Source organism: Anomaloglossus baeobatrachus, chromosome 1 (genome assembly GCF_048569485.1).
Source record: "Anomaloglossus baeobatrachus isolate aAnoBae1 chromosome 1, aAnoBae1.hap1, whole genome shotgun sequence".
Taxonomy (NCBI): Eukaryota; Metazoa; Chordata; class Amphibia; order Anura; family Aromobatidae; genus Anomaloglossus; species Anomaloglossus baeobatrachus.
Window position 1 is genome coordinate 658,328,926 of NC_134353.1, and position 23,685 is coordinate 658,352,610.

A 23,685-nucleotide genomic window follows, 5' to 3' on the forward strand; every position below is an offset into this window, starting at 1 on the left:
TGTGTGGACTATCTATATCTTTGGGGATTGCGCCGAAGCAGATTAGCTTTCTTATATCTCTATCTGTAAGAATATTTAGTTCTCTGGCTGTGTCGAGACGACTAGGTTATCGTAGGCTCGTCCCACGGTGGTGGTGGTGTCCTTAGACACACTTTGGTCTTGGCTATGGTAGAGAGGTTGGAGTGATTAATTGTGTGGACAGGAGTCTTTTAGACAGGTAACGACTTCAAATAGAATTAATATAGGTAATGAGGGCAGAGTAGGAGGGCTTCTTAAAGAAGAATAACAGGTCTGTAAGAGCCAGAATTCTTGCTGGTTGGTAGGTGATCAAATACTTATTTCATGCAATAAAATGCAAATTAATTATATAAAAAAAATCATACAATGTGGTTTTCTGGATTTTTTTTTGGGGGGGGATTTCGTTAGTTGGTGTATCTACAATAAAAATTACAGACCTCTCCTTTCTTTGTAGGTGGGAAAATTGGCAAAATCGGCAGCTGTATGTTGTATAGTAGATCTTTAGTGTCCGCAATTAGATTTTGGGAGTTACTTTATACACACAAGCAAATGTGATGTGTAAGCTCTGTTCAAGCTTTCAGTTTAGAAGGTGGTATAAGAGGAACTGATTTGTTGGCCTTGAATATTTCTAACAGTTGCTTTTGCAGCGCTGGGGCCCTGTTTCAAATCCCACCAAAGACAACATTTGCAAGGAGTTTGCATGTTCTCCCAGTGTTTGTGTGGGTTTCCTCCGGGTGCTCAGACTTTCTTCCAAAGAAATACTGATGTGCAATTTAGTTTGCGAGCCCCAATGGAGTCGATGATGATGATGCCTGTAAAGCGCAGCAGAATATGATGGCGTTTATATAAGCAATGCGTAATCAAAAATAAATCCCAGTACTTTAAAAACAAGTATTTGACATACTTTTGGAGACAAGCTTGTCATTCTGAAATTATGACTTAGAAACTATGAGCAAAAACCGAAATCATGAGCATAAAGTATACCCTATATTGATGAAACGCACATTGAGATTTTACTAATGAGCAATCTGTTTTGTTCCAGCCAGGTACGATGATTGAATGGGGAAATAACTGGTAAGTTGGATCCTTTTCAGACTGTGAAAGCATCCTAACATTGTTTCTTACTTCTTGTAAATTGTTTCAGTGGTCCTTGAAAACTAGCATAAAAATGTTTACTACTTACATAACCATTTTAACAAATAGCCTTATTTACCATTTAAACATTCTTCAGCATCTTTCCATAAATTTCTGAAAGGAAATGCAAAATTATATGAATACATTGAAAATTTAAATAACACTCAGTTCTCAAACAGGCATGTTCATGAGGCCTCTTTCTCACGTCCGTTCAAAACACACTCGTTGTGGGTGTGTCCGTTTGTGTGTGCGTGTGCTATACGTGTGACATCCACATAGCCCACGGACACCATGAACTTCTATACTTACCTGTCCATGGTGCTGCTGTGTGTGGTGCTGCTTCTAGTTCAAGGTGCAGTGAATATTTAATGAGCGGGAGCAAGTGATGACAGTGCTGGAGATAGCGGTATAGAAGAAGGGAATTTTGTTTACTTACCGTAAATTCCTTTTCTTCTAGCTCCAATTGGGAGACCCAGACAATTGGGTGTATAGGCTATGCCTCCGGAGGCCGCACAAAGTATTACACTAAAAGTGTAAAGCCCCTCCCCTTCTGCCTATACACCCCCCGTGCTCCCACGGGCTCCTCAGTTTTGGTGCAAAAGCAAGAAGGAGGAAAAGAATTATAAACTGGTTTAAAGTAAAATCAATCCGAAGGAATATCGGAGAACTGAAACCATTCAACATGAACAACATGTGTACACACAAAAAAACAGGGGCGGGTGCTGGGTCTCCCAATTGGAGCTAGAAGAAAAGGAATTTACGGTAAGTAAACAAAATTCCCTTCTTCTTTGTCGCTCCATTGGGAGACCCAGACAATTGGGACGTCCAAAAGCAGTCCCTGGGTGGGTAAAATAATACCTTGTAAGAGAGCCGTAAAACGGCCTCTTCCTACAGGTGGGCAACCGCCGCCTGAAGGACTCGTCTACCTAGGCTGGCATCCGCCGAAGCATAGGTATGCACCTGATAGTGTTTCGTGAAAGTGTGCAGGCTCGACCAGGTAGCCGCCTGACACACCTGCTGAGCCGTAGCCTGGTGCCTCAAAGCCCAGGACGCGCCCACGGCTCTGGTAGAATGGGCCTTCAGCCCTGAGGGAACCGGAAGCCCAGCCGAACGGTAGGCTTCGAGAATTGGCTCCTTGATCCACCGAGCCAAGGTTGATTTGGAAGCCTGTGACCATTTAAGCTGGCCAGCGACCAGGACAAAGAGTGCATCCGAGCGGCGCAGGGGCGCCGTACGAGAAATGTAGATTCGGAGTGCTCTCACCAGATCTAACAAGTGCAAATCCTTTTCACATTGGTGAACCGGATGAGGACAAAAAGAAGGTAAGGAGATATCCTGATTGAGATGAAAGGGGGATACCACTTAAGGGAGAAATTCCGGAACCGGACGCAGAACCACCTTGTCCTGGTGAAACACCAGGAAAGGGGCTTTGCATGACAGCGCTGCTAGCTCAGACACTCTCCGAAGTGAAGTGACTGCTACTAGAAAGACCACTTTCTGCGAAAGGCGTGAGAGAGAAATATCTCTCATTGGCTCGAATGGTGGTTTCTGAAGAACCATCAGCACCTTGTTCAGATCCCAGGGTTCTAACGGCCGCTTGTAAGGAGGAACGATGTGACAAACCCCCTGCAGGAACGTGCGTACCTGTGGAAGTCTGGCTAGGCGCTTCTGGAAAAACACAGAGAGCGCTGAGACTTGTCCCTTAAGGGAGCCGAGCGACAAACCCTTTTCCAGTCCAGATTGAAGGAAGGACAGAAAAGTAGGCAAGGCAAAAGGCCAGGGAGAAAAAACCCTGAGCAGAGCACCACGACAGGAACATTTTCCACGTCCTGTGGTAGATCTTGGCGGACGTTGGTTTCCTAGCCTGTCTCATAGTTGCGATGACGTCTTGAGATAACCCTGAAGACGCTAGGATCCAGGACTCAATGGCCACACAGTCAGGTTGAGGGCCGCAGAATTCAGATGGAAAAACGGCCCTTGAGATAGCAAGTCTGGTCGGTCTGGTAGTGCCCACGGTTGGCCGACCGTGAGATGCCACAGATCCGGGTACCACGACCGCCTCGGCCAGTCTGGAGCGACGAGGATGACGCGGCGGCAGTCGGCCCTGATCTTGCGTAACACTCTGGGCAACAGTGCCAACGGAGGAAACACATAAGGGAGCTGAAACTGCGACCAATCCTGAACTAAGGCGTCTGCCGCCAGAGCTCTGGGATCTTGAGACCGTGCCATGAACGTCGGTACCTTGTTGTTGTGCCGGGACGCCATGAGGTCGACGTCCGGCACCCCCCAGCGGCAACAGATCTCCTGAAACACGTCCGGGTGAAGGGACCATTCCCCTGCGTCCATGCCCTGGCGACTGAGATAATCTGCTTCCCAGTTTTCCACGCCTGGGATGTGAACTGCAGAGATGGTGGAGGCCGTGGCTTCCACCCACATCAAAATCCGCCGGACTTCCTGGAAGGCTTGCCGACTGCGTGTGCCGCCTTGGTGGTTGATGTATGCCACCGCTGTGGAATTGTCCGACTGAATTCGGATCTGCTTGCCTTCCAGCCACTGCTGGAACGCTTTCAGGGCAAGATACACTGCCCGTATTTCCAGAACATTGATCTGAAGCGAGGACTCTTGCTGGGTCCACATACCCTGAGCCCTGTGGTGGAGAAAAACCGCTCCCCACCCTGACAGACTCGCGTCCGTCGTGACCACCTCCCAGGATGGGGGTAGGAAGGATTTCCCCTTCGATAATGAAGTGGGAAGAAGCCACCACCGAAGGGAAGCTTTGGTCGCCTGAGAGAGGGAGACGTTCCTGTCGAGGGACGTCGGCTTCCTGTCCCATTTGCGTAGGATGTCCCATTGAAGTGGACGCAGGTGAAACTGCGCGAAAGGGACTGCCTCCATTGCTGCCACCATCTTCCCCAGGAAGTGCATGAGGCGCCTCAAGGGGTGTGACTGGCCTTGAAGGAGAGATTGTACCCCTTTCTGTAGTGACCGCTGCTTGATCAGCGGAAGCTTCACTATCGCTGAGAGGGTATGAAACTCCATGCCAAGGTATGTCGGCGATTGGGCCGGTGTCAGATTTGACTTTGGAAAATTGATGATCCACCCGAAACTCTGGAGAGTCTCCAGGGTAGCGTCGAGGCTGTGTTGGCATGCCTCTTGAGAGGGTGCCTTGATCAACAGATCGTCCAAGTACGGGATCACCGAGTGACCCTGAGAGTGGAGGACCGCTACTACAGTAGCCATAACCTTGGTGAAAACCCGTGGGGCTGTTGCCAAGCCGAACGGCAGTGCCACGAACTGCAGGTGTTCGTTTTCTATGGCGAAGCGCAAGAAGCGCTGGTGCTCTGGAGCAATCGGTACGTGGAGATAAGCATCTTTGATATCGATCGATGCTTGGAAATCTCCTTGGGACATTGAGGCGATGACGGAGCGGAGGGATTCCATCCGGAACCGCCTGGTCTTTACGTGTTTGTTGAGAAGTTTCAGGTCCAGGACAGGACGGAAAGACCCGTCCTTCTTTGGGACCACAAACAAGTTGGAGTAAAAACCGTGGCCCTGTTGCTGAAGAGGAACAGGGACCACCACTCCTTCTGCCTTCAGAGTGCCCAGCGCCTGCAGAAGAGCCTCGGCTCGCTCGGGAGGCGGGGATGACCTGAAGAATCGAGTCGGGGGACGAGAGGTGAACTCTATTTTGTAACCGTGAGACAGAATGTCTCTCACCCAACGGTCTTTTACCCGTGGCAGCCAGGTGTCGCAAAAGCGGGAGAGCCTGCCACCGACCGAGGATGCGGAGTGAGGAGGCCGAAAGTCATGAGGAGGCCGCTTTGGTAGCGGCACCTCTGGTGGCCTTTTTAGGACGTGACTTAGACCGCCATGCGTCAGAGTTCCTTTGATCTTTCTGAGGCCTTGTGGACGAGGAGAATTGGGACCTGCCCGCGCCCCGAAAGGACCGAAACCTCGACTGCCCCCTCCTCTGTTGGGGTATTTTCGGTTTGGGCTGGGGTAAGGATGTATCCTTTCCCTTGGATTGTTTGATGATGTCATCCAAACGCTCGCCAAACAATCGGTCGCCAGAAATTGGCAAACTGGTTAAGCGCTTTTTGGAAGCAGAATCTGCCTTCCATTCCCGTAGCCACAAGGCCCTGCGTAGTACCACCGAATTGGCGGCTGCAACCGCCGTACGGCTCGCAGAGTCCAGGACAGCATTAATAGCGTAAGACGCAAATGCCGACGTCTGAGTGGTTATGGACGCCACCTGTGGCGCGGACGTGCGTGTGGCTGCGTCAATTTGTGCTTGACCTGCTGAGATAGCTTGTAGCGCCCATATGGCTGCGAATGCTGGGGCAAAAGAAGCGCCGATAGCTTCATAGATGGATTTCAACCAGAGCTCCATCTGCCTGTCAGTGGCATCTTTGAGTGACGCCCCATCTTCCACTGCAAGTATGGATCTAGCTGCCAGTCTGGAGATTGGAGGATCCACTTTGGGACACTGAGCCCAACTTTTGACCACGTCAGGGGGAAAGGGATAACGTGTATCCTTAAGGCGCTTAGAAAAACGCTTATCTGGACAAGCATGGTGATTCTGGACTGCCTCTCTGAAATCAGAGTGGTCCAGAAACATACTCTGTGTACGCTTGGGAAACCTGAAACGGAATTTCTCCTGCTGAGAAGCCGACTCCTCCGCCGGAGGAGCTGAGGGAGAAATATCCAGCATTAGATTGATGGACGCAATAAGATCGTTCACTATGGCGTCCCCGTCAGGAGTATCAAGATTGAGAGCGGCCTCAGGATCAGAATCCTGATCAACTGTCTCCGCTTCATCAACCAGAGATTCCCCCCTCTGAGACCCTGCACAATATGATGATGTCGAGGGAAATTCTAAGCGAGCTCGCTTAGTCGGCCTGGGGCTGGGGTCTGTGTCAGAACCCTCAGCCTGGGACCCATGAGATACCCCGGGAGGGCATTGTTGGTCCAACTGAGGTGGGCCAGGGAACAAAGATTCAACAGAGTCCCTGTGCTGAGATACCGGCCTGGACTGCAAGGCTTCTAGTATCTTAGCCATAGTCTCAGAGAGTTTTGCAAACTCCGTCCTCGTCACCTGGACAGTGTCAGCAGGTGGCTCCCCCTGGGCCCCTCTTAGCAGAGGCTCTGGCTGAGTAAGTGCCACAGGGGCCGAACAGTGCACACAATGAGGGTCAGTGGAACCTGCCGGTAGCGGGGTCGTACATGCGGCGCAGGCAGCATAAAAAGCCTGTGTTTTGGCACCCCTGCCTTTCGTGGGCGCCATGCTATTATCTTCCCTGAGCAACACAATAGGGTATATAGCCAGAAATCAACTGTGCACCATACAGTGTAAAATATATATACCATAAACATATAATGTTACACTACTGCACAATGGGGCTAGCACCACAGGTGCTGCTTACCACCCGCTTAAAGCGGTTGTGAGGCCACCAGAGTCCCTGCCTGGGTCTCCCAGACTTTGTCCCCCTCTGCAGCGTCCGAGGAGCTGACAGGAATGGCTGCCGGCGTCCTGAGGAGAGGAGGGAGCCGTGGGCGTGACCCAGAAAGTGCGGGAACTGGTGCCCGCACTGTGCACAGTGAGAGGGGTGGAGTATGCAAAGCATGCTCCAGCCCTCAGTGCTGCTCGTTCTGTGCAGCGTCCCGCCCTTCCCCTGCCTGTCAGGGCTGGGGGTGGGAAGAAAGGAAACTAGGCCGCAAAAAGCCGGGGACTCTAGTAATAAACGCGGCCGCCGTAAAAGCGCGGCCGGCGTGGAAGTCCCCGGCGCACTACAAGTCCCAGCCGCGCCGCGGTGTTTCCATGGCAGCGGCGGTCAGTGCGGCAGTCCCTATACATAAACACACTCAGCAACGCTGAGTGTGTAATGGCACATATTAACCCGGTCAGCGCCGCGGTCCCCGGTGCACTAGCACACCCAGCAAAGCTGGAGTGTTGCTGTGCGCTGTCCCCACAGGGATACAGAGTACCTCCAAGTAGCAGGGCCATGTCCCTGAACGATACCCGGCTCCTATCCAGCAGGCTCCACAGGAGTTGTGGATGAAGCACGGTCTCAGTGCCTGGAGACCGATAGGATCCCACTTCACCCAGAGCCCTGAGGGGGATGGGGAAGGAAAACAGCATGTGGGCTCCAGCCTCCGTACCCGCAATGGATACCTCAACCTTAACCACACCGCCGACAAGAGTGGGGTGAGAAGGGAGCATGCTGGGGGCCCTATATGGGCCCACTTTTCTTCCATCCGACATGGTCAGCAGCAGCTGCTGACTATCTGTGGAGCTGTGCGTGCATGTCTGCCTCCTTCGCACAAAGCAAAAAACTGAGGAGCCCGTGGGAGCACGGGGGGTGTATAGGCAGAAGGGGAGGGGCTTTACACTTTTAGTGTAATACTTTGTGCGGCCTCCGGAGGCATAGCCTATACACCCAATTGTCTGGGTCTCCCAATGGAGCGACAAAGAAAGCATTTTATTTTACAGACACGTGTTTTCTCCGGTATGTGTCACACTGATGTCATATGGAGCACATCAGTGTGCGATCCGTGTGACACCTGTGCTGCCGGAGAAAAACTGACATGTCTACGTGTGGAGCACACTGACATACGTATGCTCCACATGGTCCGTGTCAAAACACGCAGATGTGCATAGACCCATTGATTTGAATGAGCTTACGTGTGCCCGTGTCTCCGCTACGTGTGAAAACGGATGTCACATGGAGCGGAGACGCAGATGTGTAAAGGGGGCCTAATGCACAGTCTGGCCTATCTACACCCCTAACAAGGAACACCCTGGTGTCAATGTGGTGTTTTTTGTTTTTTTTTTTAACATTTTAAGGAGGAATTAGAGGACTGGCACAATACATGGCTTTCAACAATTCTTAAGCATCTTCTTGTATATATCACTTGAGAGTGCACTGGCATAAATGGTTGTATAAGAAGATATCAAATATGCATAATGTTGGATATAATTGAGAAAGCCTTATGTTCCATAAAGCTTTTATATTGGTTATGGCTCACACACTGCATCATTTTTGAAGCTGAATTTTAGAGCACTAAATCTAAATTTCTTTAGCTAAATACCTATTTATTACAACAATCTTGTAAACATAATTAATGTCCCACAATATTCTAATTGAAGCTTGGCTAAAGGGTTTTTTTTTTTCCAGGTTGGCTACATTCATTCCTGTGTTTTTGGGGGGTTTTTTCTCCTTCCCCCAACAAGTGGTCATTAATTAGTGACGTGAACAAAATTTTAAAGGGTATTGTCTGATGCCATCAACCTATTCATGCTGCCTGAATCAAATGCAGTATTAAACTACAGTTCCAAAATCTGTTTTTGTTGCAATTTTGACGATGCAGAATTTCTGCACTTTGATGTACTTGTGGTGGGGTTGTTGGCTTTTTTTTTTTCTGCTTGGTGTGCAATGCTTTTAAATAAAGCTGCCTTGTTTTTGAGGCCTCCTGGTTTTGACGTTCTTGGGTGCGGATAACATGTTTTATTTTGTAGTGTATTTACACTGCATAACACTAAACACATGTGTTTGGGGGTTTTTTGGTTTTTTGTTTTTTTTTTTTTGCCTGAGGATTTTCCGCATCTAATGCAAATCTATAGGTAAATTCCCTACAGAAAGCTTGGCGTACCCACAAAAGAAATTGATGTGCTGTGGATTGCATAAACTCACCGTAGGTGAGTATACAAAGCGTAAAAAAGCACAGCAGGCTTGAGATTTCTATTAATCCCATCCACTTGGCTTTTACTGTAAAATGCTGCATTTTTGACCCAGTGAAAATACGTAGCTTACACAAAAAACACGATAAAAGCTCATTGTGGACACATAGCGTTAATTGAACACAGACTGCTTGATTGAAGCTAGATGTGTTACTCTAATGCTGCAGCGTTTAAAAAAAAATATCTTTTGGGGGGGATGACATGTTAGAACAAGGAGTGTGACCTATCAACATTTTTTTGTGCAACACTAATTTGAGCAATTTTTATTTATTTATTTTTTTTTGTGTGTTTTCATGCCAGTTTCTGTTAGCTACACCAAAATGAGCAGAGCTGGGACACGTCTTGGCAAAGACCACCTGATAAGTTGATCACAAGTCCCAGCCTGAAATAACATTTGTGGCGAGGCTCATGCTTGTGATACTCTTAATTCAAATAGTATCATGCACCTCTTAGTGAATTAGGCTCAGCATATATCTGCAAACCCATCATTAGGACTGGTGTACAAAATGCCATTCTTAATTTGGCCCTATGTGTCTTGCATGACTGGTACAAGGGCGTTCCTGGATTAACTTCTCCCCGCCCTGTTATACTAAACCAAGGAGATCTTCCCTAGATGTGTAAATATCGAGAAACCAGTCAGCCAAAGGGGTCAGTGCAAGGAGGGGGCACTAGGAACCAGCCTCTGACTCCTCGGCACAGACACACGTGGAAAGAAGTTACAATGTACAGTCACAAACCCCCCCCCCCCCCCAAGCCACGTGGCTTTAGCACTCCAGCACATATTGAAAGGGGGAAAATGCTTTTAAGACCCTGTATAAACCTTTTCTGCTGTTGAATATAACCTGGAAATGCATGTTAATACAGTTAAAGGGAGGGCGTGGCCTGGACCTCATGTAGAGAGGAAGCAGCCTGGGTGAGCTCCTGCCTGGATCCTGAATTATCCTGCACACCGGCCTTGCTGACAGGCACTACCGACCCTGGAGGGCTGCAACACAACTTATAACACCCAGGGAAGCGAGCACAGCCAGGATATGCCGACCCGCAGCAGCAATAAAAGGGACAGAGACGCGCAGGAGCGTGCCTCTGAAGAATCCAATATGGCGCCGCCGGCATCCACACCATCCCGAGCTGGAGCAGTGGGAGTAGCAAGCAGGTTGGAGCGGTTTGCCAGAGTGGCCCCTGGCACAGAGCCTACCTGCAACGAGGCACCCGATGGCAGCGCTGAACGGGCCCTGGAGCAGGGAGAAAACATACCCGACAGTGAGACTGTGAGTACCCTGGGCCCTGCATGTTCAGCAGCACAAGGTATGCAGACACAGAGGCCTGCGCTGGCAGAGGGAGGAGGGGGAGATGTGGAGCAAACAACACCTGTTTTCACTGAGGCCATACTGAGAGACATTCTGGCAGCAATTAACTCTTGCAATACCACATTGGCCACTCTAAGCAGCCAGATGGGAACTGTCACCTCAGATATGGCCTGTATTAAACGTGAGCTGCAAGGGGTGACTGTCAGAATTGGGGAGCTGGAGGAAAGAGTGAGTACAACAGAGGATAAATTGCCCCCAATGTCACGAGAGCTGGGAAAGGCCACACAAAATATCTCCACACTGCTAAACAAGGTGGATGATTTGGAAAATCGCTCCCGCAGAAGTAATTTGCGACTGGTCGGGGTCCCAGAGAGGATGGAGGGCAATGACCCACTGAATTTCTTTGAAAAATGGCTTAAAGACACCATGGGAAAAGACATACTATCCTCTTTCTTCACCATTGAAAGGGCGCACAGGGTCCCTGCGCGTGCCCCACAGCCGGGAGCACCCCCACGTCCTATTCTGATTAAACTACTGCACTATAAAGATAGGGACACTATCCTGCGCAGAGCCAGAGATATCAAAGAACTTGCAATTGATGGGAGGAAGATATCAATATTTCCTGATTTCTCCATGGAAGTGCAACGTAAAAGAGCGCAATTTATTGAGATCAAAAAACGACTGCGCAACCTGCAAGTGCCATACTCCATGATGTACCCTGCTAAGCTACGGATTGCTGCGAACGGAGAGACTCATTTTTTTGATACGGCTGGGGCGGCATTGTCTTGGCTGGATATCAATGAGAGATCCCTGAGGAGGAAGAATACCTGAGATTTCCCTTTCTGCCGCCAGGCGTTGTTTTTGTTTGGGACGCTATGCTGGTGAGCTCATTACAGTTAAATTCATCTAGGATCCAGGTTGGGAGACGGCCGGTTCATTGTGGACACCCGCTGCACTAGCGAGTTGTGGACCCCCCCCTCCCTGCATGGACTTGGGGCGTGTTTTTAGCCCTGATTCTCTCTATTTGGGAGAAATGTGTAAGATACACTTGATTTTGAGGGCAGGGGCACTGCGCACTGGTGTGCGGAGCCCTATCTCTCTCCTTGTTTTTTTTGTTTATTGTTGTATGATGCAATCTGTTTGGGAAGTGTGGTGTGCCTCAGTCGTGTCGCTCAACCTAATGTTTTTGAGAATCGGTGGAGAACGCCTCTCTCCTCCAGGTATGAAGTATCCGTCCGGATCATATCTTAGTCTACGCTTATGGCGACATCTTTAAATATTGTAGCGTGGAATGTTAGAGGGCTCGGAGATGCGAACAAAAGATGTGCTATATTCACTCACCTACAGAAACTTTTACCGGCTATTTTATGTCTCTCCGAGACCCACATGGTCAGGGATAATGTTCATTGGCTGAGGAAGGGATGGATCGCGCATGAATATCATTCCACATACTCGACCCATGCACGGGGTGTGAGTGTGTTGGTGCACAGATCCATCCCGTTCTCATGTACCAAATCAGTGATTGACCCGGGGGGCAGATTTGTCTGTTTGCTTTGCACGCTGTATGGTATACAATTTATTCTGGTTGCAATATATATCCCTCCACCATATTCAGTCGAACCGGTAAAAAGGATATTGTCTATTTTAGATTCCCTTCCATCTGTGCTGACGCTTTTGATAGGGGATTTTAATAATTACTTACATCCCTATCTAGATAAGTTACACTCGGGAAACATATCGGAGAACGCCGCCCCGACTTCATTTGCTAGAATGCTAACGGAGCTGGGTTTTGTAGATCTTTGGCGTGCCCAACACCCCACAACCAAACAATTCTCCTGTTACTCTAGCTCCCACCACACCATGTCACGGATAGACCTGGCTATTGGAAACGCACTTATGGCCTCATATACACAAAAGGTGGCCTACCTACCTAGAAGCGTATCTGATCACTCACCATTACATGTTACGCTTGCATGGGGAAACCCAGTCACTCTGCCCAGGCCTATCTGGAAACTTAATCCCTTCTGGATCCAGCTTATTGGGGGATCTTTATATGATAACATTCTGGAATACTTCCATATTAATGAGTGCTCTGCACCGCCACACATAGTTTGGGACTCTATGAAAGCTGTGGTAAGGGGCATATATATTAGAGAAATATGCATACGCAAAAATCAAACCAAATGTTACACCCAGAGTCTGATTCAGGAGGTATCTGATGCGGAGGCTGCGGTGGTGCTCAACCCGACAGTAGAAACTAAAAACACTCTAGAGAAGGCACAGATGTCACTCAAAGAAAATCTCATGTCGGTGGCAGAAAATAAACGCTATTTCCTTAAACAAAATTATTTTATGGCGGGGGAGGGCGTGGGGCACCTACTGGCCACAGTCATTAGAGCACAGGAAGGATCTTCTTATATAAATAGGTTAAAGACGGAATCGGGTGACTTTGTAACAGCAAGCGAGGATATAATAAGAGAAATAAAGAGGTATTATATGCGGCTATACACATCAGACTGTGACCTCACGGAGACTGAGATTGAGCAGTATTTGGATGCTCTCTCTCTTCCTTCACTGAGTGATGTAAACAGGGAATTGCTGGACCGGGACATCTCATTGGAAGAACTGGAGGAAGCGCTTGGCCAGACACAAAATGAAAAAGCTCCGGGAACGGATGGCCTGCCTGGAGAGTTTTATAAAACGTATGCACCCTTACTGCTACCCAAACTACTTAAGGTATTTGAAGAGGCTGAAAGGCAGAGGGTCCTCCCGCCCTCTATGAGGGAAGCCTTAATAGTCTTAATATTAAAACCTGGAAAAGATCCAGAGATCCCGGATTCGTATCGCCCAATCTCTCTCCTACAAACAGACATTAAATTGCTGGCCAAGGTGCTCGCCAATAGGATGTCCCGAGTCATCTCATCTATAGTGCAGAGTGATCAGACAGGATTCATTCCATGCAGAGCCACATCTATGAATCTCAGGAAATTATATTTGGGAATTCAACATAGTTCTGAGGTACCGGGGGAAAGGGCAATTTTGTCATTAGACGCCGCTAAGGCGTTCGATAGCCTTGAATGGGAATATATGTGGGCTGTACTTCGGAAAATGGGCTTTGGACATAGATTCATAAATTGGGTAAAACTGCTATATGACTCACCGGTGGCAAAGGTTAGGGTTAATGGCAGGGTCTCCGAGTCTTTTCCTCTTGGAAGAGGTACTAGACAGGGGTGCCCGCTTTCACCCTTGCTATTCGCGACTGCAGTGGAGCCGTTGGCAGTGGCAATACGGAAATCCAGGGAGGTAGAGGGATTTCGGTGTGGAGCCGTGGAACAAAAGATATCATTATACGCAGATGATCTACTCTTTTATATTTAGACAGGGTACGTTCCTCGATTTTGCCGGCAATGAATATCATTCGGGAATTTGGACAGAGGTCTGGTCTACTAATCAACTGGTCCAAGTCGGCTTTAATGCCGTTGGACCCCCTTCCGGGGGACTTTTCGGACTTACAGATTCCAGTTCCTGTGGTCCGGGAGTTTAAATATCTGGGAGTAATTGTCAGCCCAATCCCGAAGGATTTCCAGGCCCTAAATCTGGAACCCCTGTTACAGCGATTCAGAGCAAAAGTGCATACCTGGTGCCATTTGCCGCTATCAAATGTCAGCAGATCCAATTTAATTAAAATGGTAATGATGCCACAATTACTATACCTTATACATAATTCTCCAGTGTGGATATGTAGGGAATTTTTTGTAAAAATTAATACAATATTCCGGGAACTTATTTGGAAGAAAAAGCAAGCTAGGATTCGACTGGAAGTGCTACAGCGGGGAAAGGAGGAGGGAGGACTGGCGGTACCAAACCCATATATATACTATATAGCCTCCCAGATGCAACATCTGAGGGGTTGGGGCAAAGAAGGAGGGTATGATACCAGTGGTGATATAGTGAGAGAGGGATCAGTATGGAAGTACCCAGGTTGCCGGTTGGATGTGGGACAAAGACAGATAAATGGGGCACGATATCCCACACTGGCTATGATATTCCGGGTGTGGGACAGGGGTAAGTCTCTTTTGGGGATAAACGGACCTACAGAACTCTGGCCACTGTGGCAGAACCCCGACTTGCCAGAAATTAAAAAATTAGTAGGGTTCAGAGGATGGGAGGATAAAGGGATCCATTTAGTGTCACAAGTACTACAAAATAATACTCTTAAAAGCTTTGAACAACTGAGAACGGAGTTTCACCTTCCGCATGTCTTCTTTTATCAGTATTTGCAGCTGAGACACGCACTGGAAAGACAGGGGAGGACAAACCCGGTCACAGTGACACATAATCAAACATTACATAGGCTGCTTACATCTGAGTCCTCTAAGGGTCTTATTTCGGAACTATATAAAAAATTACTACCTGCCCATCTGGAAACACACCCATTGCTTGTTAAAAGCAAATGGGAACGAGACGTCGGTCCCCTGACGGAAGGCCAGTGGTCTGATATATTGGAACAAGTTCCTAAACTGGCGGTATCGGAGTGCCAAAAGCTGTCTCAAATATATCTCATCCACAGGGTATATAAAACTCCCAGTCTACTATTTAAGATGGGACTCAGACCAAACACACAGTGTGTTAGGTGTGGACAGGATGATGCCCATTTGATGCATGTTATGTGGGAGTGTGGACACATTGGTGATTTCTGGAACCAAACCCTGGGACTTATAGGTCAAATATATCATATCACAATACCACCGTCGCCCCGCCTGTGCCTGTTGAGTCTATGGGAAGGAGAAGTGGATCCGGATTCTCCAACAGCCCTGGGAATAGCACGTATCCTGTACCAAGCAAGAAAGCTACTTGCATATCACTGGTTAGACCCTCTACCACCAACATTACCAGAGCTCAAAAACAAATTAAATAACGTCATAAGATTGGAAAGGGGAGTTTATTTAAAAAAAACATTGAAAAAGTTTTACAACATTTGGCGGCCATGGATGGAGGTGCCGGGCCTACCCTCTAGTGCACTGGTTCGGGATGCAATGCTGGACCGGTTACTGTTGTGCCTGCAGTGATGGCATGTGTGAGGAAGGGAATTAAAACTAGTTTTTTCTGTGGCGAAATGGACTTTGAATGAGGAGGTGAGAGAGGACTGGAATGGTTTCATGGATGACTGCATGAAGAGGGAGGAGCAGGAGAGTATAGCAATATGATGTGGAGCGACACGGCTGATGGAGGAGGTGTTCCTGTTAGTCTGAGGCATTATTGCATAATTTAAGTTTTGTTTATTTGTAGAGCCACGAGGTTTGTAGGCTCAAGCTATATAATATAACTATGATTTGAGAACTCTATTATTATATTTACATATATGCAGAGAAAGAACCTGATTTCTAAATCACATGTGTTTATCTGTTTGTTATCAGTTATATGAAAAGTGAAATACTCTCTGTATTGATCCCTAATGATTTAATAAAAAAAGATCTGATTTAAAAAAAAAAAATACAGTTAAAGGGAACCTGTCAGCAGATTTGGGGCCTATAAGCTGCGGCCACCACCATTGGGCTTTTGTATACTAACATGCTGTATATATGAGCTCAGGCTGCTGTGTAAAGCGTAAAAAATACTTAAACGGCCGCTGCAGTGGCGTTGGGCCATATGGGCACCTCCTCTTTTGGCCATCTTCGTCCTCCTTCTGAAGCCTGGGTGCATGACGCGTCCTACGTCATACACACTCGCCGGTCCCGCACAGGTGCACTACAATACTTTTTGATCTGCCCTGCTCAGGGCAGATTAAAGTGCGCCTGCGCAGGACCTCAATTCCGGCGAGTGTGCATCATGCACCCTAGCCTCAGAAGGAGGAGGACAAAGATGGCCGAAAGAGGAGGCACTTGAGAACTGAGACGTCCATCCGACCCAACTCCACCGCAGCGACCGTTTAGGTGAGTATTATAAAGTGATTTACGTTCTACACAGCAGCTTGGGCTCCTCTTATATACAGCATTCTAACATGCTGTACATAAGAGCCCAGTGGTGGTGGCCGCAGGTTATAGGCTCCAAATCTGCTGACAGGTTCCCTTTTAAACTTTTTCAAGCTGATTATGCAGGAAAATACTTCTATTTGAAAAAAAAAAAAAAAAAAAAAAAAGCAAAATATTGTACTTTGTAGCTCTGTAACAGGAAGTTGTAATTAGGAGTAGGTCATGGGAAACACTGCTGCTCTCAGCACTTGTGGAATGGAACATTTCCCTGAATAGTTTGTGTGAGCTTATACTGTGTTTTACTAATTCTGCTGTCAGTTTTTTTGCATCAACAGGCTGTCATTATCTACATAACTTTATATATTGTTTCATTAAGGGCTCATGCTATCAAGCATCGCCAGGAGAATCTGGAAGCCGTGGGAGGATTCTTTTCTCAGATTGGCGAGCTGTATGTAGTGCACCACCTTTGGGGTAAGGATTAAAAACCAAGAACTGGTGTATTTTCAACCATTTAAAAGAAATATCATCCCCAAAAACATTTTTCTTAATCTTTTTTTTTAAACAATGTAACGTGGTTTTTTTTTGTTTTTTTTTTTTTTTTTTTTCTTTTCAAGGGGTAAATAAAAATATGAAAAATTGTGATACATTCAACTTCTAAACAATAGGGGGAGCAGCTGCTAACATTTGGCATGACAACCTAGTGTACTGCTAGCCTAGATTATGACTGCAGTAAATGTGGGCAGGATCTGCTAGTATGTGTTTGATATCACTCCTCTTCACCCCTTCTGGGTATTTACAAAAGTGTTAGGCTGCTTTCACACCTCCGTTTTTTTGCAGTGCGGCTCAATCCGGCTCAAAAACCTATGCAACGGATGCGGCGAAAAAAACGGATCCATTGCATACGTTTTTTTCCATGCGGCCCGTTCGTTTTTTGACGGATCCGGCTTGATACTGAGCATGCGCAGGATGCGTTTTTTGCCGCAGGACATCGCATCCGTTGTCCATTGGCTTGCACTGTAAATTGCGGTTTTTTTCGCCGCACAAAAAAAAAAAAAATAGCCAGGCAACGTTCCATCCGGCCGCCACATGGGCTAAATATGCCGCATCTGGCAAAAACCGGACGCAAGGCCATGCTCCACAATACGGCGCTAATGCAAGTCTATGCAAGAAAAAACGCAACCGGCGGCAAAAAAAAAACCTGTTGCCGTGTTGTGCCGCGCTGCAAAAAACGGATGTGTGAAAGTAGCCTAAGGGAGAATGAAGTTAGTTTTGCGGAGTTGCAAAATTTAACAGCACTACTCCATAGTGGTCACAGCCAGGTTCTGCACATCCACCTCCTCTTCAAATCAAAAGGGGCAGATGTACAGTACCTGGCCATGACCACTATGCAGTTGATAGAGCTGTGATGTGCAGCTCCGCATGCACGCTTGGCACATCAAAAGTCACGGACAACCACTTTAAGGATCACAGTGCAGCACGGCTGTATTAGTGACTACAAAGTGCTACTGACATGTAGACTGAGTCACCAGGACTGATGGCAGCACCAATTTCTCCATCGTTTCATTGGGGGACACAGGACCATGGGTTATGCTGCTGTCACTAGGAGGCTGACACTAAGTAAACAGAAAAAGTTAGCTCCTCCCCAGCAGTATAACCCCTGAGCCAGAGGCGGACTCAATCAGTTTTTTGCTTAGTGTCGTAGGAGGCTGATGTGGGCCGACTGGGCCCTTTTCAGCCACTTGATTTTTTGCGTTTATTTTTTCATTTTTCTCTCGGCGACGCTCGTCGCTCTCATCTGTTGGAATTCTCTCTTTCTGCAGGTATCGTTTCCCTACCTCAGCTCTCGCAGCCCGTGTGGGTACCACTCCCCTGGGTCGCAGAAGCTTGAGTCGTCGGGCCCTCTCCCCCGTCCAATTCCACGGTACCACTCCCAGGTTGGCACGCGGGGTTAATCCTTCCTGGGCACCTCCTATTCACCCTGCGGTATCACCCCAAAGGGTGCAAGGGGCATACAGCAGGGACAGGACCTCGCAGCGCGTCTGGATGATGATGGGGCCCGCAGCGCTGCTCCACTACAGGGGGCTCCCTGCCCCCACCGGCGTCCACCTCCCTGCCTGCCTGCCTGCCTCATTCTTCTGCGGTCCGCAGCCAGTCCTCCGGTGTGCGGAGCACACGGACACAGGTGCAGAGCTCCACGCCTGTACACTGGCAGAGGCAGGTAGGACACCGCCTGGGGCCCCCCCCGCCCCCCCCCCGCCCCAGGCGGTTACAAAATATAGGCCCCGGTCCGGGCCTACTCACCGGGCGCCCCGGCCACGTCCTCATCCAGCGCTGGAATCCACACAGACGGACGGTGCACGGACGTCGCTGCCGCGCCGCCGCCCCCATAGGTAGAACCGCCGGTTTCTTCATTACCCTGCGCTGGCGGCTTCTATTTAGGCTCCGGCCTGGGCCTAGTCACCGGACGCCCCGGGCCGCATCGGGTGACAGAGCGCACGCACTGCCGACATCCGGTCTTCGCAGCTGCGCCGCAGCCACCGTTCGCTGGTAGGGCAGCCGGCCGGTACCTGCCATGCTCCGGCAGCCTTCAAAATCTAGGCCCCGGCTTCGGCCTTGTCCCCGGCGTCCTAGGCCCGCCTCCTGCCCCAGCGCGATTGGCCGCCGGCCGCTCGGTCTCCACCCTCCTCCCAGCCCCAGGCATCACAGGGGGGGGCGGTGGAGGTTTTTCCCGCTCTCCTCGGCCCCCCCCCCCCCCCACCTCCAGCCTCCTCAGCATCCATTTTAAAAAAAAAAAAAAAAAAAAAAAAAAAAAAAAAAGACTTATTATAGCAGTTCCTCTAGTCTGCGGATTGCTGAGGCTTCAGCAACCCTCATATGGGGGAAAAGTAGCCAACATTAGCCACGTTCTCTGAACGGTAGTGGTTGTTTCTGTTTCTTTTGTCATGGGCTCAGTTTATTTCAATATGTAAATGTAGACATATATATATATGTATATTAACTCTTACGAGCTCTTATTCGGGTTCTTGCTTTGCATAATAGGTACAGTTGGTTTAGGGCTGTTCTCTCAGTTGTAAATTACCCCGAACGTTGTCACATTAGCGCTCCCAGCTTCCGCGGGCCCTGGCACTGCACGCCCCGGTATCCCGCACCGGCAGGCGGGTTGGCGCCCTCTCTCAGACCCCGCATCCCCGTGCTGACGTCCCTCGGGTGGGTGCGCATGCGCTGCGTCCCCGGGCCGTTGCTCTACCGTAACCATCCGCAAGACTGGCGCATTCCCCCCGGGGAGTTGGGTCCTGTACTAGGGAACTTTTCCTCTGCCCAAGGCGGACCCGCCAGGTCTCGTCTTCTGCGCCCCCAGGGCTCACCTTACTCCCCAGGTCCAGACTGCCTCTCCTCTGGTAGCCTTTCGACCTCTCGGGGATGGCCCAGGCGTTTCCACCTCTGCTGGACTTCGAGCAGGAGTACCAGGATGTTTGGCGCATGACTAATAGCCGGGTAAGGATGGTGAGTCAAGCCTTAAAGGTACGGACAGTCCTTCTCTACGTGCACGCACCGGGGGAGGTGAGTCCCGTACCAGGGACCTCACCCGCTGCTCGAGGCGTACCCACCAGGTCTCGCCCTCGGCGCCTCCCCCTGGTTTTTCCTTCATTCCCAGGTCCAAAGCTCCCGCTCGTCCAGAAGCCTTCCGACCTCTCTGGTGATGACCCAGACGTACCACCTCTGCTGGATTCCGAGCAAGCGCCGAGGTTCCGCGCATGACGATTAGCCTGGAAGAAACGGTGAGTCAGACCATCAGGCCACGGATAGTTCTCTTCTTCTCTCTGAGCACACAGGTCTCCTTTAGGAATTTTCTAGAGGACCCATGATGTTTTTCAGTGGACATCCAATAGTTCGCAGAGCTACTGCCCCTTCACAGACATCAGCCAGACTGGACGTTACCAGCGGTAGGTCTTGTTATTGTCTTTATTCATTCTCCAAGGGGCTCCGGAGAGAAGGGGCATGCCCCCCTGCGATCGACCCGCCAGGTTGCCTCTTGGCTTATCATCCCTAAGGTGACGTCTCTCAGGGACTCCACGGACTCCCTACACAGAGGACTACATTCCATCTCTGCCGATCAGAACTGGTTGACATCTTCGGTAAGTACCTTCTCATCATAGCCCTGGCACTTACCAGCTTCACGGCCTGAGTCTATAGCAGCAGTGTGACCACCCGTCGAGGCCTCTGCCTCAGGAGCTGGATCGCGGAGGCGACATCTAAAGAGTCGCTGACCTTCCTTCCGCCTTTAGGTGAACGTCCCTTCGGACATAAGTTAGTCCAGTGGACCCCCTAGACTACGTGAGGGAAGTGTACATCTCTCCCTAGGCTACGTGAGGGAAGAGCACATCTCTTCCCAGCATCGGCCCAGACGCTCAGGATCGTCGCCTTCAACGCTCGGCTCCTGTCCGTTCAAGCCGCAACCGTCAGGGCGCCTCTATCTCTCATCGTCATTTCTCGCTACTAGGGCAGCTGCTCCACCGGTTGGAGTCCGTTCAGATCCCGGCCCGGTAGATCATCCCCTTAGGCATGTTTTTCGAGACCGCCATAGGGAAGTTACTCTTCAAGCAGGAGTAGTTTTTCCTTCCCCGCACCAAGTCGGGTTCGGTATGCGAGTCCGCAGCGGCCGGGGGAGGTGATAGCGGTGGTACACTTACCAGGTGTTCATCCTTGCCCTTCCAGAGGTCCCCACTGAAGAACGGAGATAAGTAGCTTCCGTCTGACCCGGGGGATCCGCCTTCCCTTCCTAGTGGACCAGCTTTCGTGTCCGGTCCCTGGGAAGATCCCCTCTCCGTCTCCTCTGGAGAATAGCATCAGCCATTGCCAGTCTCCTATGCTAGGGTGGGCTTGTCCACCTTTCCACAGCACGATCCCGAGGAACACCCCTTATGTGTGGTCTCCCCTTCAGCATTCCAGGATTTCAGATCCATCCGGTTAGACTGGTTACGTTTTCTTCACTGGGGCGAGGTTGTTCCGGTCAGGTTCCAGTCGGACCATGCCACAGTGGTGGCGTGCATCATCCACCAGGGAGGCGCAGGAAGTGGCGTGAAAAAGGAAGAGGTCAAGAAGATCTTGCTCTGGGCCGGATCTCGCGCTCTCTAATCTCAGCAGTTCACATCCCTACCGTGGACGTTTGGACGGCCGTTTTTTCTCAGCAGGAGGGGCCTCGCCTAGGCAGAATGGCTCCTCAACAGGGAAGTCTCCAGCCAGATCTACGACGAAGGAAGACCTCCAGTCGTGGTCCTATTGGCCCCCCGATCCAGCTTTCTAGTCAACGGCACGTCTAGGGTGCCCCCTTTTCTGCGCTAGGTGACGACGCCCTCGCCCGGCTGTGAGGCCGGTTCATTTATTCATTTTTTGGGCATCTGCCTACGGCTTCCCATGATCTCGAGCTTCTCAAGAGGGACCAAGGCAGAGGGTGGCTATGGAGGGGCCCAGGCGAGCATAGTTCACAGAAGTCACTCAATCCACTCGCAGAGGCCCTGTGGCGCTTTCCAGACCGTCCAGTTCTTCCGTGTCGAGTCCTCTCTGCCACCAGGACTTAGAAGCCCTAAGTTTCCCGACCTTAAGAGCGGATCCCGGGTTCTTGCTCGCACAGGCCGGTTGGCAAGAAGGATGCAGACGATGTTGGAGACCGGGGAGCCGGTTCCCTCGAAAAGGTATTACCACACGTGTGGAGTTCCTCCGGGGTGTAAAGAGCACATCTTCTTTCCTCTCTCTCTCGCTCCTTTCCTGCACTACTGCCATGCTGACAGTCAGATCTGGATGCGGCCTTCTAGCGCGTCCCTCTAGGGGCCTGGTGTCGACGCGGTCATTTCAGTTCAGAGGCTTATCACTTCTCGTCCCACGACCAAGGTGTTTCACGCAGAGAAGCGTCCATCTGGCTCGGCGGCATCGCCGTCCACTAGTAACGTGGGACCTTAATCTAGCGATGGGTTCACCTCACGGCTCTCGGTTTGAGCTTTTCCGAGGGCTTCTTACTCCCACATGTTTGGATAGGTGGGCTCCTCGTGGCCGTCTCCTTGTCTCAAGGGGCATCAGGGCGGACAGCTCTCTCTTGTTGCCTTTGTCCCCCCCCCCTTTTTTTCCAGGTCCTCCAGTAGGGCAAGGGGGGTGCTCCGGCCACTACCTTCCCTTCGGTCCAAGGCAGCCCGCCTTCCTTCCAGATAAAGTGTTTGGGGTTTCGGGTTCGGTTCTAGTACCTTCTCTCAGCCTGAAAAGAGCCTAGTTCGTTCCTGAACGGGTACGAGCCCTCAGTAGGTTGTGCCCTCAGGACCGCACTTTTCGGTCTACTCCGACAGTCAGTTCATCTTTCAGGACAGTTCATCTTTTCATCCGGTCCCAGGAGGCGCTTGCCAGCGCCCAGGGCTAAGATTTCCATAGGGATCCTTCCGTCATAGGTGAAGCCTATCGCATGGAAAACGGACCTACGCCGTTTTTTTTTCTACCGTCCAAGGAGAGTCTCTTGGATGATTGGACTACAGACGTTGACGGACCGAGGTCTGCCGGTCCTCCTCCTGGTCTAGTAGGCAGTCCTTTACTAGTTCCTATCAGGTCACACCCAAGCTTTGGCAGTGGCCAGTCTTGCCGTTATCTTCGCGGGCGGCAGTAGCACACCTGTAACAAGGTAGGTAATTGTAGGTCTGGGTCAAGCCCGACAGGAGGTAGCGGTTTCCTACCGATCTCCGGTGATGGTTCTCTTCCCACCCAGGGACTGCTTTTGGACATCCCATGGTCCTGTGTCCCCCAATGAAACGATGGAGAAAGATAGATTTTTGTGTACTCACCGTAAAATCTCTTTCTCTGAGTCTTCATTGGGGGACACAGCACCCACCCTGCTTGTGTTTTTTGGGTTACATTTTACCGGTCTGTTGCCTCAGTGGCCATATTCCCAGGCCATTGGTCGCACGTCTATTTGGTTATAGTTTTTTCCTTGTCTTATTCAGGATTGTTTGGTTCTCCTCCTACTGCTTGTGCACTAAACTGATTGAGTCCGCCTCTGGCTCAGGGGTTATACTGCTGGGGAGGAGCTAACTTTTTCTGTTTACTTAGTGTCAGCCTCCTAGTGACAGCAGCATAACCCATGGTCTTGTGTCCCCCAATGAAGACTCAGAGAAAGAGATTTTACGGTGAGTACACAAAAATCTATCTTTTGTTAATTGGTGTTGCATTGCTCACTCTATCACACATGATAGAATTATATACACTGCTTCATGGACTAAGTGCAAAGTGGAAAAAAATTCCTAGAAAGGAAGCGCCAGGTGGCGCTTTTCTGGGTGCAGTATTTGTGATCACAAGGAGTGCTTGAATGGTAATACTCACCTTTTGGGGTAAAATGGATCGAGCATGTAATCCGGGGAATCTGTCTGTCTGGTGGCATCTGGTCGGCCCACTGAATCGGAGACCTTCTCTGGGCTCTGAGCATAATCAACAAAAGGAGAAAGGCGGTCCTCGCACAATCTGGTGGCTTAGACGTATTATG

At 49.8% G+C, this 23,685-nt stretch overlaps 1 protein-coding gene across 1 annotated transcript in view; it reads left to right on the forward strand.

The window, feature by feature from the left end:
• NIPSNAP1 (nipsnap homolog 1) overlaps nucleotides 1-23,685 on the forward strand; it is a 70,147-nt gene that overhangs the window by 24,911 nt on the left and 21,551 nt on the right. The window contains exons 7-8 of the mRNA XM_075341643.1: nucleotides 1,061-1,092; nucleotides 16,546-16,640. Coding sequence (XP_075197758.1) covers nucleotides 1,061-1,092; nucleotides 16,546-16,640 — 127 coding nt within the window. The remainder of the gene's footprint in view (nucleotides 1-1,060; nucleotides 1,093-16,545; nucleotides 16,641-23,685) is intronic.